Source organism: Tigriopus californicus, chromosome 11 (genome assembly GCF_007210705.1).
Source record: "Tigriopus californicus strain San Diego chromosome 11, Tcal_SD_v2.1, whole genome shotgun sequence".
NCBI lineage: Eukaryota > Metazoa > Arthropoda > Copepoda > Harpacticoida > Harpacticidae > Tigriopus > Tigriopus californicus.
Genome location: NC_081450.1, coordinates 3,467,963 through 3,480,743, shown reverse-complemented (window position 1 = coordinate 3,480,743; position 12,781 = coordinate 3,467,963). Strand labels below are relative to the sequence as shown.

The 12,781-nt window shown below is 40.3% G+C and overlaps 2 protein-coding genes across 2 annotated transcripts; one reads left to right on the top strand and one right to left on the bottom strand.

The window, feature by feature from the left end:
* Positions 1 to 1,468: 1,468 nt before the first annotated feature.
* On the bottom strand, positions 1,469 to 2,705 carry LOC131889893 (sequestosome-1-like). The gene has a single exon (XM_059239114.1). The coding sequence runs from the start codon at positions 2,681 to 2,683 to the stop codon at positions 1,652 to 1,654; it is 1,032 nt and encodes a 343-aa protein (XP_059095097.1). The 5' UTR covers positions 2,684 to 2,705; the 3' UTR covers positions 1,469 to 1,651.
* A 6,251-nt stretch (positions 2,706 to 8,956) lies between these two features.
* LOC131889891 (uncharacterized) lies at positions 8,957 to 11,390 on the top strand. The gene is made up of 6 exons (XM_059239112.1): positions 8,957 to 9,219; positions 9,283 to 9,608; positions 9,668 to 9,806; positions 9,867 to 9,925; positions 9,990 to 10,202; positions 10,689 to 11,390. The coding sequence occupies exons 1-6, from the start codon at positions 8,968 to 8,970 to the stop codon at positions 10,921 to 10,923; spliced, it is 1,224 nt and encodes a 407-aa protein (XP_059095095.1). The 5' UTR covers positions 8,957 to 8,967; the 3' UTR covers positions 10,924 to 11,390.
* Positions 11,391 to 12,781: the final 1,391 nt, after the last annotated feature.

The window sequence follows — 12,781 nt, the reverse complement described above, 5'->3', positions numbered from 1 at the left end:
GTACGAAACTGGGTTCTAGGTCAAGCTCAGGATGACAACCCCAAAGGAGACACTCATATCCAAGACAAAGTTCACAAATAGCCCACCATCTCACCGGCGGCTTTGTGTCCAACTAAAGCTTGGTTGGTTGGTTGGTTGGATGGTTGGTGAGTCGCTTGAAACCCTTTGGTAGAAGCATAATCACCTTCATTGGTGTGCATGTACTACCAATGTATGTGGTGAGGGTATGCCAGGCACCTACCTTATTACTGCACTGGAAACTAAGGGGTTATACTGAGAGTAGACACGCACTCTGCATACCGCATTATAAGAATGAGAAGTGATTGGGAGAACAAGAACGAAGAGCCCAAGTTTGATGAGAAGGTGAGAATCCTTATTGAGAAATTCAATTTATCTCGTGCTGAGCGGCCGTTTAATGGGCCGCAGGGAAATTTAATGACAAAATACTTACTTGACTTACGGTACGCTCTGGCTTAAGTTCAGTATGCTCATTATGCGGAGTGGATTGTGGTTCAAAGAGCCGGAAAAAGATAAATTTGATTATGAATATGATTGGAGTTTGTGACATGAGGAATTGAACGGAGCCCAGGTACTTGTAAAATGAACTTTTGACGACTAAAGTTGATGTCACAAGTGGCTCTTGGAGTCAGATAATCCAAACCAACTGAGAAATTGAAAATGAAAACAAACTAAATTTAACCCCCGAAAAGTCATGCTTTGATTGCTCAACATATTTTTACTTTGACCCTAAAGTATGAGCTAACTGTAAAGTGGCAACAATGGACAAGGGCTCAGGGTCTATCGATGAAAGTATAGACTCTAATGCAAAAAAGCGAGGAGTCTTTGGTATGTCAAGGGTTGCCGGGAACACATAAAACCATACTAGGACCCAATTTAATTCGAATGCCTGACTTGATGTTCTCAAATTATTTTTCATGGATCTCGACGGAATAAGTATTTGGTTTCATAAGACAAGCACATGACAGATTTGTCATTTGTTGGGCAAGTATGAGGATGACCCATGACGTGTTTCAGGAACGGAGTAGCCCTAGAAATTTTGTACAGGCTTGATCATGCCTCACCAGAATGTGAACCAACAGTGATTTATTCTTCCACCATGTCAGGCAAGGCAAAAGAGAAGGTTCAAAATCCAAGTCAAAGAACTCCAATCTCATTCAATTAAAGAGCCTTACTTCATGCTATCAAGAAAACGTGTTTTCATTTGGAATTTAAAGGTATTGGACACGAACTTAGTAGTATGAGCAATGGTTACTTCAGCCCTAATACAAAAAATTCTTAAAACAAGTGACTTCTGATGGCATTGTGATGTTAAAGGGAGCGAAAGGTTTTTGCTAAAATATGTCATATTTTTCAACAAATTTAAATGTGACGTTTCATTCCCCTGTGCCTGCAAACTTTGTTTTACTGATTTCGATACGTTAGAAAAACATGATAATCAACGGTGGCGTAACGTTCAAGGGGTCTCTTTCCATTATAAATAAAACAAATGTGATTTTTTTTTCGTAAAGGTAATGCATTGAACATATTTTGGTGCAAGACCAACAAACTACGGTACATTAGAACGCAAAAAATATCACATCAAATCCAACTACACGAATCATTTCATTACAACAATTGATAGGTTCAAAAATCATTCTCTCTTCTTAGCTTGTAGGGCCTCCAGGGTCTTTTCAACGTCATTGTTCTTTGACTTTAAAAGTAAGGACAGCCATCCTCCTTCATTTGTATAACCCATGTCCATCAAGGTCTGAAGGCCAGCTGAAACGTTGGGATCGGATTGGGGTTTCATGTCCTCTTCTTCATCCTGATTTGGCACATCGACTTCCCCATCGTCCTCTTCCTCATCCTGATTTGCCACATCGACTTCCCCATCGTCCTCTTCCTCTGCCATGACCATGTTATCCAGACTCTCCAAGGCTCCAGAGATCATGTCGCCCAGACTTCTCATGTACTCCGTTCCATGAGAATTCAATTGAGCAAACATGTCCTCGACAGGCTCAGGATCAGCCTCAAAGTTCTCCTCTGAGGGACAGACCACGATCACTTTGCTCTTGCTTTTACTCCGGGATCGATCCTTGGGCTGCTTGGCACCACCCTGGTCATCTTGAGCTTTATCATTGGTCAGGACTCTCTCATGGAACTTGCTCAACTTCCTGTAGTAATTCTTGGGAAGCACCATGTCCGGTGAAGCCACTCGAATCATGTTATGCTCTCTATGGAATCCTTGAGCTTCACACAGACCGCAGAGATCAAAATTGGCACAAACCACGCATTTGTAGCGGAATCCGTGGATCTGTTTCTCGCACAGATCGCATTTCACATCCTCATGAGGCGATCCAATGTGACTGACCGTCACGGAAGACTTCGGACCCATGACCTTAACCGAGAACTTGACCACAGGATATGTTTCCATTTCGCTCATGGCGATGGCCAAGGCGGAATCATTGTTTATGCTGACTTGATCTCCATCTGAGTCAGTCCAGAAGAGCTCCAAGGTCTTGGCCTTGAGCTCTGGGAATTTGTTGGTGAGCTGGTTTTTAAGACGGTTGAACTTCAAAGTGGCATCTTGGTTGATGGTGATTCGGTGGGTGGTTGAGATTGGAACATGGTTGGGACCATTCTCGGCGATGATGGTAACTTTCAGATGCTTTGTTTCACTCATATTGAACTGAGGAAGCAGGATTTGTTCAGAGTCATATATAGAGAGTCAGATTTAGAACGCAAGTGTTTAGATGGCATTTTGAATGCGTCATGAGAAAAATCCTGACAAGATTAGAGATCGACTGAACGTTGAATACTCAGCAATTCCTAATTATCCTCTATAACTGCTTTGCATAACCAATAACCATCATTTTGCCTTCGACAGTTTTCGCTACCTTCAATTTCATTCTTTGTGACCAATATTAGAATAGCAAGTTAGTGTTTATTTTCCTGCTCTATACCCCGAGATGAAATTCGAAAAATCACACTACAAATTCGATTCATCCCTAATGTCCCAATAGAATAAACCGCCGCGCAATTTCAGATAAATGTTGCATCATGTAGTTTTAGGTTGGCACACTTGTTCCAACCGTAACCATCTCTGAACAGAACAGAATGGTTTTCGTGACTCATTATTGACAGACGACTCACAAATCTAAAACAAACTTTATCCCAACAAAAACTTTTGTTTCAGCAAGTTTTTGGCCAATCCTACAAAGAAACAACTTAAAGCTTCAGTTAGCTTTCAACAAAGAAACATGAAAGTCCGACTAGCCTTTTTGGCCTTTTTCGAGTTTATCAGAGCACAGGTTGCAAAGAAGTAATTTTTTTTGTTGTAATTTCGAATCCTCCTTAATTGTTGATCCATAAATCAGGTTTTATTCCACGCGACTGATGTGGAATTTCTTCGACCTGATCGCGTCAATGAAGGTTTGGATGCTCCAGGGGTGGATCCAAATCTGGTTCCGACTGACTATGGCAGGCCTTATGACTTCCAATGGTTGAGACAGGATGAACTGAATGGTTTAAAAGTGGAAGAATCCTATTTGGGGCAGTTTCAAATGCGAAACTTGGTCCCAGGATCGGCCTTGGAAGGCTAGTTTTGTTTAGGACAATAAATATGTCGTTGCCAATAATTCATACAATATATTTGCAGACTACAAGATATCAGAAGACATTGCATGGGATGTTCCTGAAAACTTCCAATTGCCATCGAATCTAACCAGTGGATATTTTTTCCATGACATCAAGCCAAGTAAGAAAACAACCCGACCATAGCTGAGTTTAGGAAAACACTGACACGTCTTTTTAGAGCTTCAAAATGTGTTGTGTAATTAGGGATCCTCCCGTTAGAAAAGAGCAAGTTTGAGTTTCTCTCATCAAATTCGACCGATCTGATTGTCGGTCAATGTAAAAGGTTCCAAAAAAGGAGGCAGTAATTTCCCAACAAATCTCGCACATTGATATTGGCAAAGAAGTTGAAGTTTTAGATGGTTTAAGACAGACACAATCCAACACGGATTTAACCGTCAGATTCCACAGGGCTTAAGTGGCACATGACATTTTTATCAGTTGACTATAGTTAAGTTTCAATAAACATGTAGTTATCTTGCAGTCAACTAGAAATAAGTTAGGCTAAAGCACTTCAAAAGAAAGAGGATAGATGATATGTACATGTTAAAGATGCATGGCAGATCTTGGTAGTATATATATGTATAAACGATCCTTTTAAACTTTTAACTATACAGTCTAGCGATTGAATCTTCTTATATCTCTAATTCAGAGAGGAGGTATACAGTAGTGAAAATATCTTTGGTAATAAAAAATGCCTTCATCCACGAGCAACAAAATCGGTTGTCTTTTAGAAAAAGCTGCTGGTATTATTGAAGTAAATAATTAATGGCCCTTGTCATAACAGCATTCTTTCTTATACAGTGCATCAATTCAAAATGTTTTTGTTCTTTTGATCTATTAGCTTGTAAAGTGGATCCACTTTCCAAACCTCCCGAGTCTCTGACTAGAGGGTCTGTCTGTAGTCGTGACATGAAACTGGAGTTCTGCTGCAACCCCTACTTGTATATCACGTAATATCGATTTCATAGGGCTGGAGTTTATTGGGCGATATGGCTTGAGAGCAACATAAATTGAAAAAAATTGCATTTACAGAGGTAAAGTTGCTTGAATGTGGGATACGGCAGAAAACCTTGCCAACAAACAAGCGGGTGTGGTAGAGACCTTTAAATTCCAATGTGACGGCGATTATTCGATAATCAGATAGCGGTTAGATAGTGCCACTTACATCCAATGCATTCCATATCCCTCTAGCTTACAAATTGTTTTGCAAAATCAAACATCAGTGTCATCCGTTTTCGTAGATATTAAGCTATTTGCCAACCACATTATTCGCTCTGTCTCAACATCATGTGTTAATTAACAGCTGGACATCCCATTGAAAAAGTGTCTTCCTGTATCAATATCAAGTCTTTGTTTTCGATCTATGGATATTCCAGTCATCAGCGTCTTTCAAATATCGGACGAGACCACAAAAAAAGTATACGTCAAATTATGTAAAAACTATCTTCGGTCTGACTTTCGACAGGAGAAATGACTCGAAGCCAAACCTGATGATGATATTCTAATTTCAGCCATGGCTTGGGGGCCCTCCAATCTTACATCCTCCAAGGGTTTATTGGCGCACGTTTTTCGATCAAGGGAATTGCCTCGTTTGCATCGGGGTCGACTAACTTTCCAGCATATTTGCGGATCCGTTCAACCCGGACCTCCGGTAATCAATTGACCCCTTTCCTAAAATTGAATGTCAATCATTACTCAACTAGGTTTTTGATCTCTTATTTGTTGTGCCAGGGATCATGTTCAATACAAATCGCATTGGTTGATCTGAAGGAGGAAGCCCGCCTTTTATATGACGTCCCACAATCTCACCTTGGAAATGACCATAGTGTAGGAAATATGACCATGTGGCAATTTGAGTCTGTGGATTTGCCACCAATCGTCCAACCCTTTTGTCGTGTGCAAATTGTGGTACGTTACAATGCAAGTCAAGACACTTTTGGATTGAGAGCAATCGAAATCAGTACTCCACGGATTTGCCAACCGGAGTATGTATTTGGCTTAGAATATTTACATAGTTTGTTTTCTGAAATGCTCGAGATCTCTTAAAGATGGGAACAAGTGGTCGGGTACGAGTTTGACGTAGAATCTATTGAAAACCTGAAGCCAGCATGGACCAACTTTGATGGATCTGACATGGCTGGCGAAGATTTGGACCGGAAGTTCTACCTGTCCACTATAACAGGCACAAATTGGCAGAAATGTGCCAGAATATGCTTTTTAGGATCAGGTTTGAGATGGCTGAATATTGGATCAAAAATGTGCTTCATTGCTGGATTTGAATTATTTAGCGTGCGATATGTTGGCGTACAATCCCAGAACCCAAGAATGCCATTTCACTCCTCACTTGGACTTGAAATCCCAATCCTGGAGGGACGTTACCAAAGTGACGAGCGATTCCACGTATTGGTCCATCTATGTTCTAAAATGTTCCAAATCCAGAGAGAAGGTTGTACCCCCTTGGACATTGAAGGTCTCATCTGATTGTCATCCTTTGGGACCTTCAAGGTCATTGACCAAACTTGACTCGGACGTTTCGTCCAGTGTCAGAGATGTGGAGTGGATTTCCGCTGCAATTTGCAACCAGTCTCAACTTATCTCATACAAGACCCAAATATCGAAATCAAGCCTTCCCCAAGGAATGGATCACCAATACTTGAGTTTAGTTAGACCTCATGGTATGATCCAGTTTCAGTATAGGTTCCAAGATCAGAACTTGGCCGATCCTAGACCTGGGATTCATCATACACTGACCTTGAAAATCGAATCAAATGAAGTGCTTAGACATGTTGTGAACGAATCGGCTGATTTTGCGACAATTACCCATTGGATCCCTGATATGACGGATGTTCTGGATCGGAATATGGTACTCGAGGTTGAGGACATGATCGAGGTTACAAAGGTGGACTTGAGCCCCTTTGACTTGATTGTGGATGTTCCAATTTATATTGGTTGTTTCAAAATCAATTCATCAGAGATTCAAGGCCAGGTCACACTGGAAGAAGATACCAATCCCATCGCATGTGCCTCAAAATGCCTCCTAAATGGAATGACCAATAGATTTGTTGCCATGGGAAAAGTCTCTAAATGCGTTTGCCTCGCGAATATGCCTGAAGGAAACATTGAAATTGTCAGCAATGCCGAGTGTACAAATGCTTGTGGAGGGACCAACTCGAGCTTTTGTGGGGGAACTTCTGGAATATTTTCAGTTTTCGTGTACAAGTGTCCAGACAGTCTTGAAAGGTTTGGTGACTATTGTTTTGACCGTTCCGCAAGCACCCTATCAATGACGGAAAATCTAGACCAATGCTCTTTAAAGGTAACTAAAGCAACTTCAGAGATCATGAATTTGTTCAGTCTTAAACATTATCAAGCTGGCCAAACTGGTCTTAATTGCTTATTGAAATTAGAACAGGCAATCTTACTTGTGATAATCTCTCCTTTTAATCATTATCGTTCAAAAAATAACTCTGACACTTTATGAGATTCAACATCAAATGAAAAAAATATGTTCCAGGATGCCCATCTTTGGTACCCAAAGTCGATGGAGGAGTTGTCATTTGTCTCCTATAAGTTCCCCCAAGAAAACACTCATCTTGGTTTTACAAGCGTTAACCAAACTTGGATTGCAACCAGCGATCATCACTTCTTTGGTGGCATCTTGAAGCTAACCCACGACTTTAACGGGAACCTATTTTCCACCTTGGAACTAAACTCCATCGACTTACAAAGCTCATGTCTAGTTCTTCAATCCTCTTCTCAGACACTAGTTAGAAAGTCTCCATGTCCTTTGGCCAGAGGAATTTGTCGATCTCAGCTCGGTAAGAAAAAAAAACACATTTCTTTGATCATGATTCCGTAATTTTTGCGCCACCCTGTATCTAGTTCCTCATTTTGAATACCTCCTTGAATTTGGATCAAAGCATCTGGAAGTTAACAGTAATAATGGATATGACCTGATGAGCCGATCTGAAACCAACAGAGCCATGTTTAAACTGGAATTGAGCCCATCTCATAACCAGAATGGTTTTGTGGAAATTGTTCTGCCAATAAAGATTGTCTTTACTGGAATAACATTGATTCAAGATCCAAATAGCCATCTAAAGTCGTTTCAGTTGGAGTACACACCTCAAGATTTCCTTGATTCCAATGCATTTATATCTCTGGCTCCTGACCAAGTAAAAAGACAGCTTCAGATCTATAATTCATAAATATCGATTTAAAAATCATCGTTTCTCTACAGGTTTTTCATGCTGTATACAATGATTCAACAGAACCAGAGTTCCAATCTACCGTTAGATTCCCTCAAAGTGTAATTACCAGGCGCTTAAGAATCAAACCAAGATCCAAGTTGGACCCGTCTTTATCAATTTGGATTGGTTTTATTGGGAGAGAATTGGAATCGACCTCATCCAACCATTTCGCCCATCCCAGCAGAAAAATAAAACGTAATATGGTTGTTAAAAATTGCACAGAAAGAAAAAAACTTATTAACATACTTCATTTACTCATGGCTAGGTCTCAGCAACGAAGAACTGAATAAGGAAGATCCAAAAACAAATATTGGACCAGGTTTTTGCTCCAACTTCGGAGGTTCGATTCATGTTTCCCTCCAAATAGATGATATCACAAGTGGTAATTTATAAAGCTTTGTTTTGTTATTAGCATGTTTATTGACTCTTACTACATTTTCAGTTGGAGCAATAAATTTGATAACAAATGCCAACAAACAAATAGAGCTGGATCTCATCACAAAGGACTCCAAAATGTCAGTCAACCTCAGAGGGTCATACTTTAGCAATAATGCTCCAATTTTGGACCCACTGGAATTGGATCACATTTCGACATCCAAAACAACAATCAACATATTTTGTAATTCTTCACAAATGGAGTTCAATGTTCTTGGACAACTTATCGGGAGCATCCCATGGAACAATGATCCAGGTCATCAAATACGTTGGCTGGCTTTGAAACGACAAGAAATTAGCCTAACTGAAGTAATCATTCAATACGGTGAGATAATGAAATATGGAAAATAAGTACATTACTTAATACTAAATCTAACACGAGCAAATAATTTAGATGAGGAACTTCTGAAAGAGGATTTTCCGAGTTCCACAGACAACCCTGTTGTGGGGAAAATTCGTTTGGAGATCCCAAAGGTAGAGGAGCAAAGACTTATTCAGTTTTATTTTGAGGATGGTAACTTTGGCTACATGTTCCTGGAACCGATACAAGTAAGTTGGATTCTTGTAACCAAAGAAAAAGAGCTGTGTGGAAAAACTACAATTTGCTTTAACACAGGTCTGCTTTCGAATATCGAAATATGCACCAATGGCTTGTATCATCAAAGATATGATCCAATCCCCGTTGATTGGAGGTGGTTTGGGAGCCTCAACCGTGTCAAGTGAATGTCCAAAGGACTTTCGATATCTCTCCAATGGATGTTATTTCCCATCAACAGAAATAATGCCACAAGTCCCTTTTCCGGATGCGAATCAAGCTTGTTTGGAACAAGATCAGATGTTGTTCCACTTCACTAATCAAGATCAAGCATTGGTTCTCAATGAATTTTTCGCTACTTTGGTAATTTGAAAAACAATTTGATTTTTTCAAAGGCATTGCCTAGCACCCATGAACCTTCCATAGTTTCCGAATACGTCCAATGTCAATATCTGGTTGGGCATTGTCCGAGGTGCTGGTTCCAAATGGGTGTCAAAAAGGACCATGGCTAATGTTCCCTACCATCAATCATATTGGGCATCAAATGAACCCTCAGCAACAGGTGGAGATTGTGCTGTGGCCGATCAAGCACTCAATTTCCAATGGCGATCCACACCCTGTTCAGAGAGTCACTCGCATTTATGTGGACCAAGTCAGCCTCCTTGTCCCGAGGGATATGAGTGGGTCAAGAAATATGGTCGATCCTGTTTTAAACTGGTTGAAAGAGACTTTGAAAATGCTCAAGGATATCGGTAAAGCTGAGAAAAGTTTTGAAATACTCTCATGTAACGAATTCATTGGAAATTACTAGGTTTGGAAATGTGCAGATCCTTGAGGACCAATGTCGGCAAGATGGAACACGATTGGCCAAAGCTGTCAATGCGAGACAATCTCAAGCTTTGGTTGACTGGTTGAACACCAGAGAACCTTGGTTAAGTGAAAACACGAATGTGAGTTGCCTTAAATATTACTGCAATCATCTTTGATAACTCGATTGTGTGCTTGAATAGGCTCAAATCTATCTGGGCATGAAATGGAGGGGCTATAACGACACTATGCTTTCCAAGGAGTAAGTTTGAATTCAATCTAAAGGTTTGGGCGATTTGACTAATGCGCTAGCTGTTTAATTTTAGATTCAATCAAGCTCGCTTCTTGCGGCATTTTAAGGCGTTTACTAATGACACTGGGTTACCTGGAAGCTGTTTCATTCTCACGTCCAATACAACAGATGGAACACTGATCCATGAAAGATGCAATTACAAAAATACCAGGATACAAGTTTTGGGATTGTGCCAATATGAGGAATGCATCACCGAGGACAATCAACTCTGCGTCTTCCCTTTCAAGTACGTTTTTTGACAATTTTAATTGTATTGTTTTGATGCATGGATATACAAAGTGAAACAAATTTAAGATCGTCTTGAAATTTGCTCTTGTCAAAAACTGGGTTGTTAAAAACAAACCCTGGCCCTGTGGACATACATCACATGTTCCTACTTAAGACATTGAACGTTGTCCCTAATATGACTGTTTTGCCAACAAGTCAAACATATGTTTTCTTTAAACACGAAAGGAAATAACGTTGAATAAGGTACCTCCAAGTGGTTTCGTGAGCGCATATTTTGAGATGCAATCTGTTCCCAGTTGCACCTACTGAGAGTATCAGATAGATTCGTGAACGCACATTTTGCAATGTGACTGGGTAAAATTTATCACTGTCGCATTTCAAAATTTGTGTTCACGAAACCACGTGGGGGTACCCCATTGAAATCTTAACCCTTTGAAGAGCCCTGATGTTGGACAAGCCTCAGATGTCAAGGATTTTGTTCTAGATATCAAGGCCGGCAATATGACACTTGTGTGACCTTGGGACCCAAACAAAGTCCATGGTGTAGTACGCAAGTGGACGTCAACGGAGTTCACATACCTGGGAGTTGGGGCAACTGTTCCACTTCTTGTTCCGTCAATAATTGTCCAATCGGTTTCATGAGAGGCTTCCCCGATTACGCTTGTTACAAAGTGAGCAGTCCATTGGTGATGAAAAATCATTTTGAAAGTCTTCCTTGATATCGTGGTCTTTAGACTTCAGGCCACTTGCTGGAGGATTCGGTTCAGGGCTTGGATGAAGCTCAAAACCAATGCTCTTCACTTGGTGCCCGATTATGGGAAATGCGTACATTGGGGATCCAAACTCAAATCAGTTGGGTGGACAAGCATTTGCTTCGGGATCACTTTGTGTTCAAGGAAAATGGTTTGCAGGATTACACTCTCACCGGACTAATCTTGCAACCATTGGATGGAAAATTGTACCCTCATCACGCGTCTGATGGGACTCCAATGGATCCATTTATATTCGATCAGGCTAGACTTCTTGAAAGCGATTCCGATCCGAGTAAAAGATGCTTAGCCTATAAAGGACAATATTTATTACCCATCCCTTGCTCAGGATATCATGATGGTATGAATAGAAACCAGTTTATCAGAATTGTTTCAGTTCTTATGCTTATGGCCATATGAAACCAGCAAAATGAGAACTATAAATTGTTTTTGAAGGCTAGAGCATGAAAAGAAAAGAAAATTTATGTTCAAAACCTCGATGATGTCTTAACATACACTTTCGAACTTGTCTTAATGTTCTGTAATCATATTCTTAAATTTACTTTGCAGCAAGCAGCTCAGATAAAGATTATTTGGGATTCATTTGTGAGGCTAGGGATATTGAAACCCTTGGAGAAGAAGAGATTCAAACTTGCCACTTGCCATTTCGCTATAAAGGAATCAGATATTTAGGATGCGTTCTACCTGGGCTCTTCCCCGAAATTGGTAAATACACCTCACTTGAACCATATGATCATTTTCAAGACGATGATCCATTTTCTTCATCAGACTCTGGATATCGCCCTTGGTGTGCCACAACCGTTGATCCAACAAATTTAGAGATGTTGACTTGGGGACGATGTTATGACGAAAGGAATCTCATTCCCACAGGAAATCACATCACAATGGGAGAGTTTTGTGCCTTCCCTTTTATTCGCAACAAAAGGTAGCCACTATTAAAGACCAATGATAGATGTTCACCTTACCAACGGACGTATTGACAAACAATAACGGGTTCTTTTTTTTAAGGTTTTATACCACGTGTACCAAAAGGATCAAAGAGAACGACGCTTTAATCAGAGACTATTCGTGTCCAATGAAGAAGTCACTCGAAGAAGATGAGCTAACATATCTCCAAGGGAGTTATGGATATTGTAATGTGTTCTCATCTCCTCAGGCATCCAAATGTCCAGATCATTACGATATGGTAAGAGGACATTACGGCGGATAAATTGAGTTCAATCTATCTCAAGTTTTTCCAAATTATAAAGGGAAAGATAAATCGCTCCCCAGTAGCCCTAGCCCGATTTATCTGCTCGAACATTGCGAAGGTGCTTGAGTAGATCATGAAGTTCAAACTTGTAGACTTTCTTGAAGTCAATGACGTCCTTCTCTTCCTAGTCAGCTCGGATTCCGAGCGCCTTTTAGCACGGTTACACAACTGATTCATCATGTCTAAACGGATCATTGAGAAGCTAGAGAGTCAAGAGTCGGTTGATGTTGTCTATCTTGATTTGGACAAGACCTTTGATAAAGCCTTTTGTTAAGTAGACTGCACGATATTGGAATCCAGGACAAGGATCTCGATTGGATAAGATGCTTCATTCATGAAAGGGAGCAAAAGGTTAATGTTAAAGGGTCACTTACATAGTGACAGATATAAAGCCAAGTCAGGTGTCCTACAGGGCTTCATTTTACAGCCTCTCCTTTTTGCCCCGCTTCAAAAGCTTGGTATTACTGCCAGTCTCTGTTCCTATGCGGACGATACAAAGTTAGTTTCTGATAGAGACTAAAGTTACTTTTTACTATTGATATAGGACTTCGTACT

Excerpts from the sequence above, each read along its gene's own strand:
- LOC131889893 (XM_059239114.1), bottom strand. The coding sequence starts at position 2,683 with ATGAGTGAAACAAAGCATCTGAAAGTTACCATCATCGCCGAGAATGGT.
- LOC131889891 (XM_059239112.1), top strand. The coding sequence starts at position 8,968 with ATGGCTTGTATCATCAAAGATATGATCCAATCCCCGTTGATTGGAGGT. Across the intron at positions 9,609-9,667 it reads GAAAATGCTCAAGGATATCG|GTTTGGAAATGTGCAGATCC; the intron begins GTAAAGCTGAGA and ends GGAAATTACTAG. Across the intron at positions 9,926-9,989 it reads GACACTATGCTTTCCAAGGA|ATTCAATCAAGCTCGCTTCT; the intron begins GTAAGTTTGAAT and ends GTTTAATTTTAG.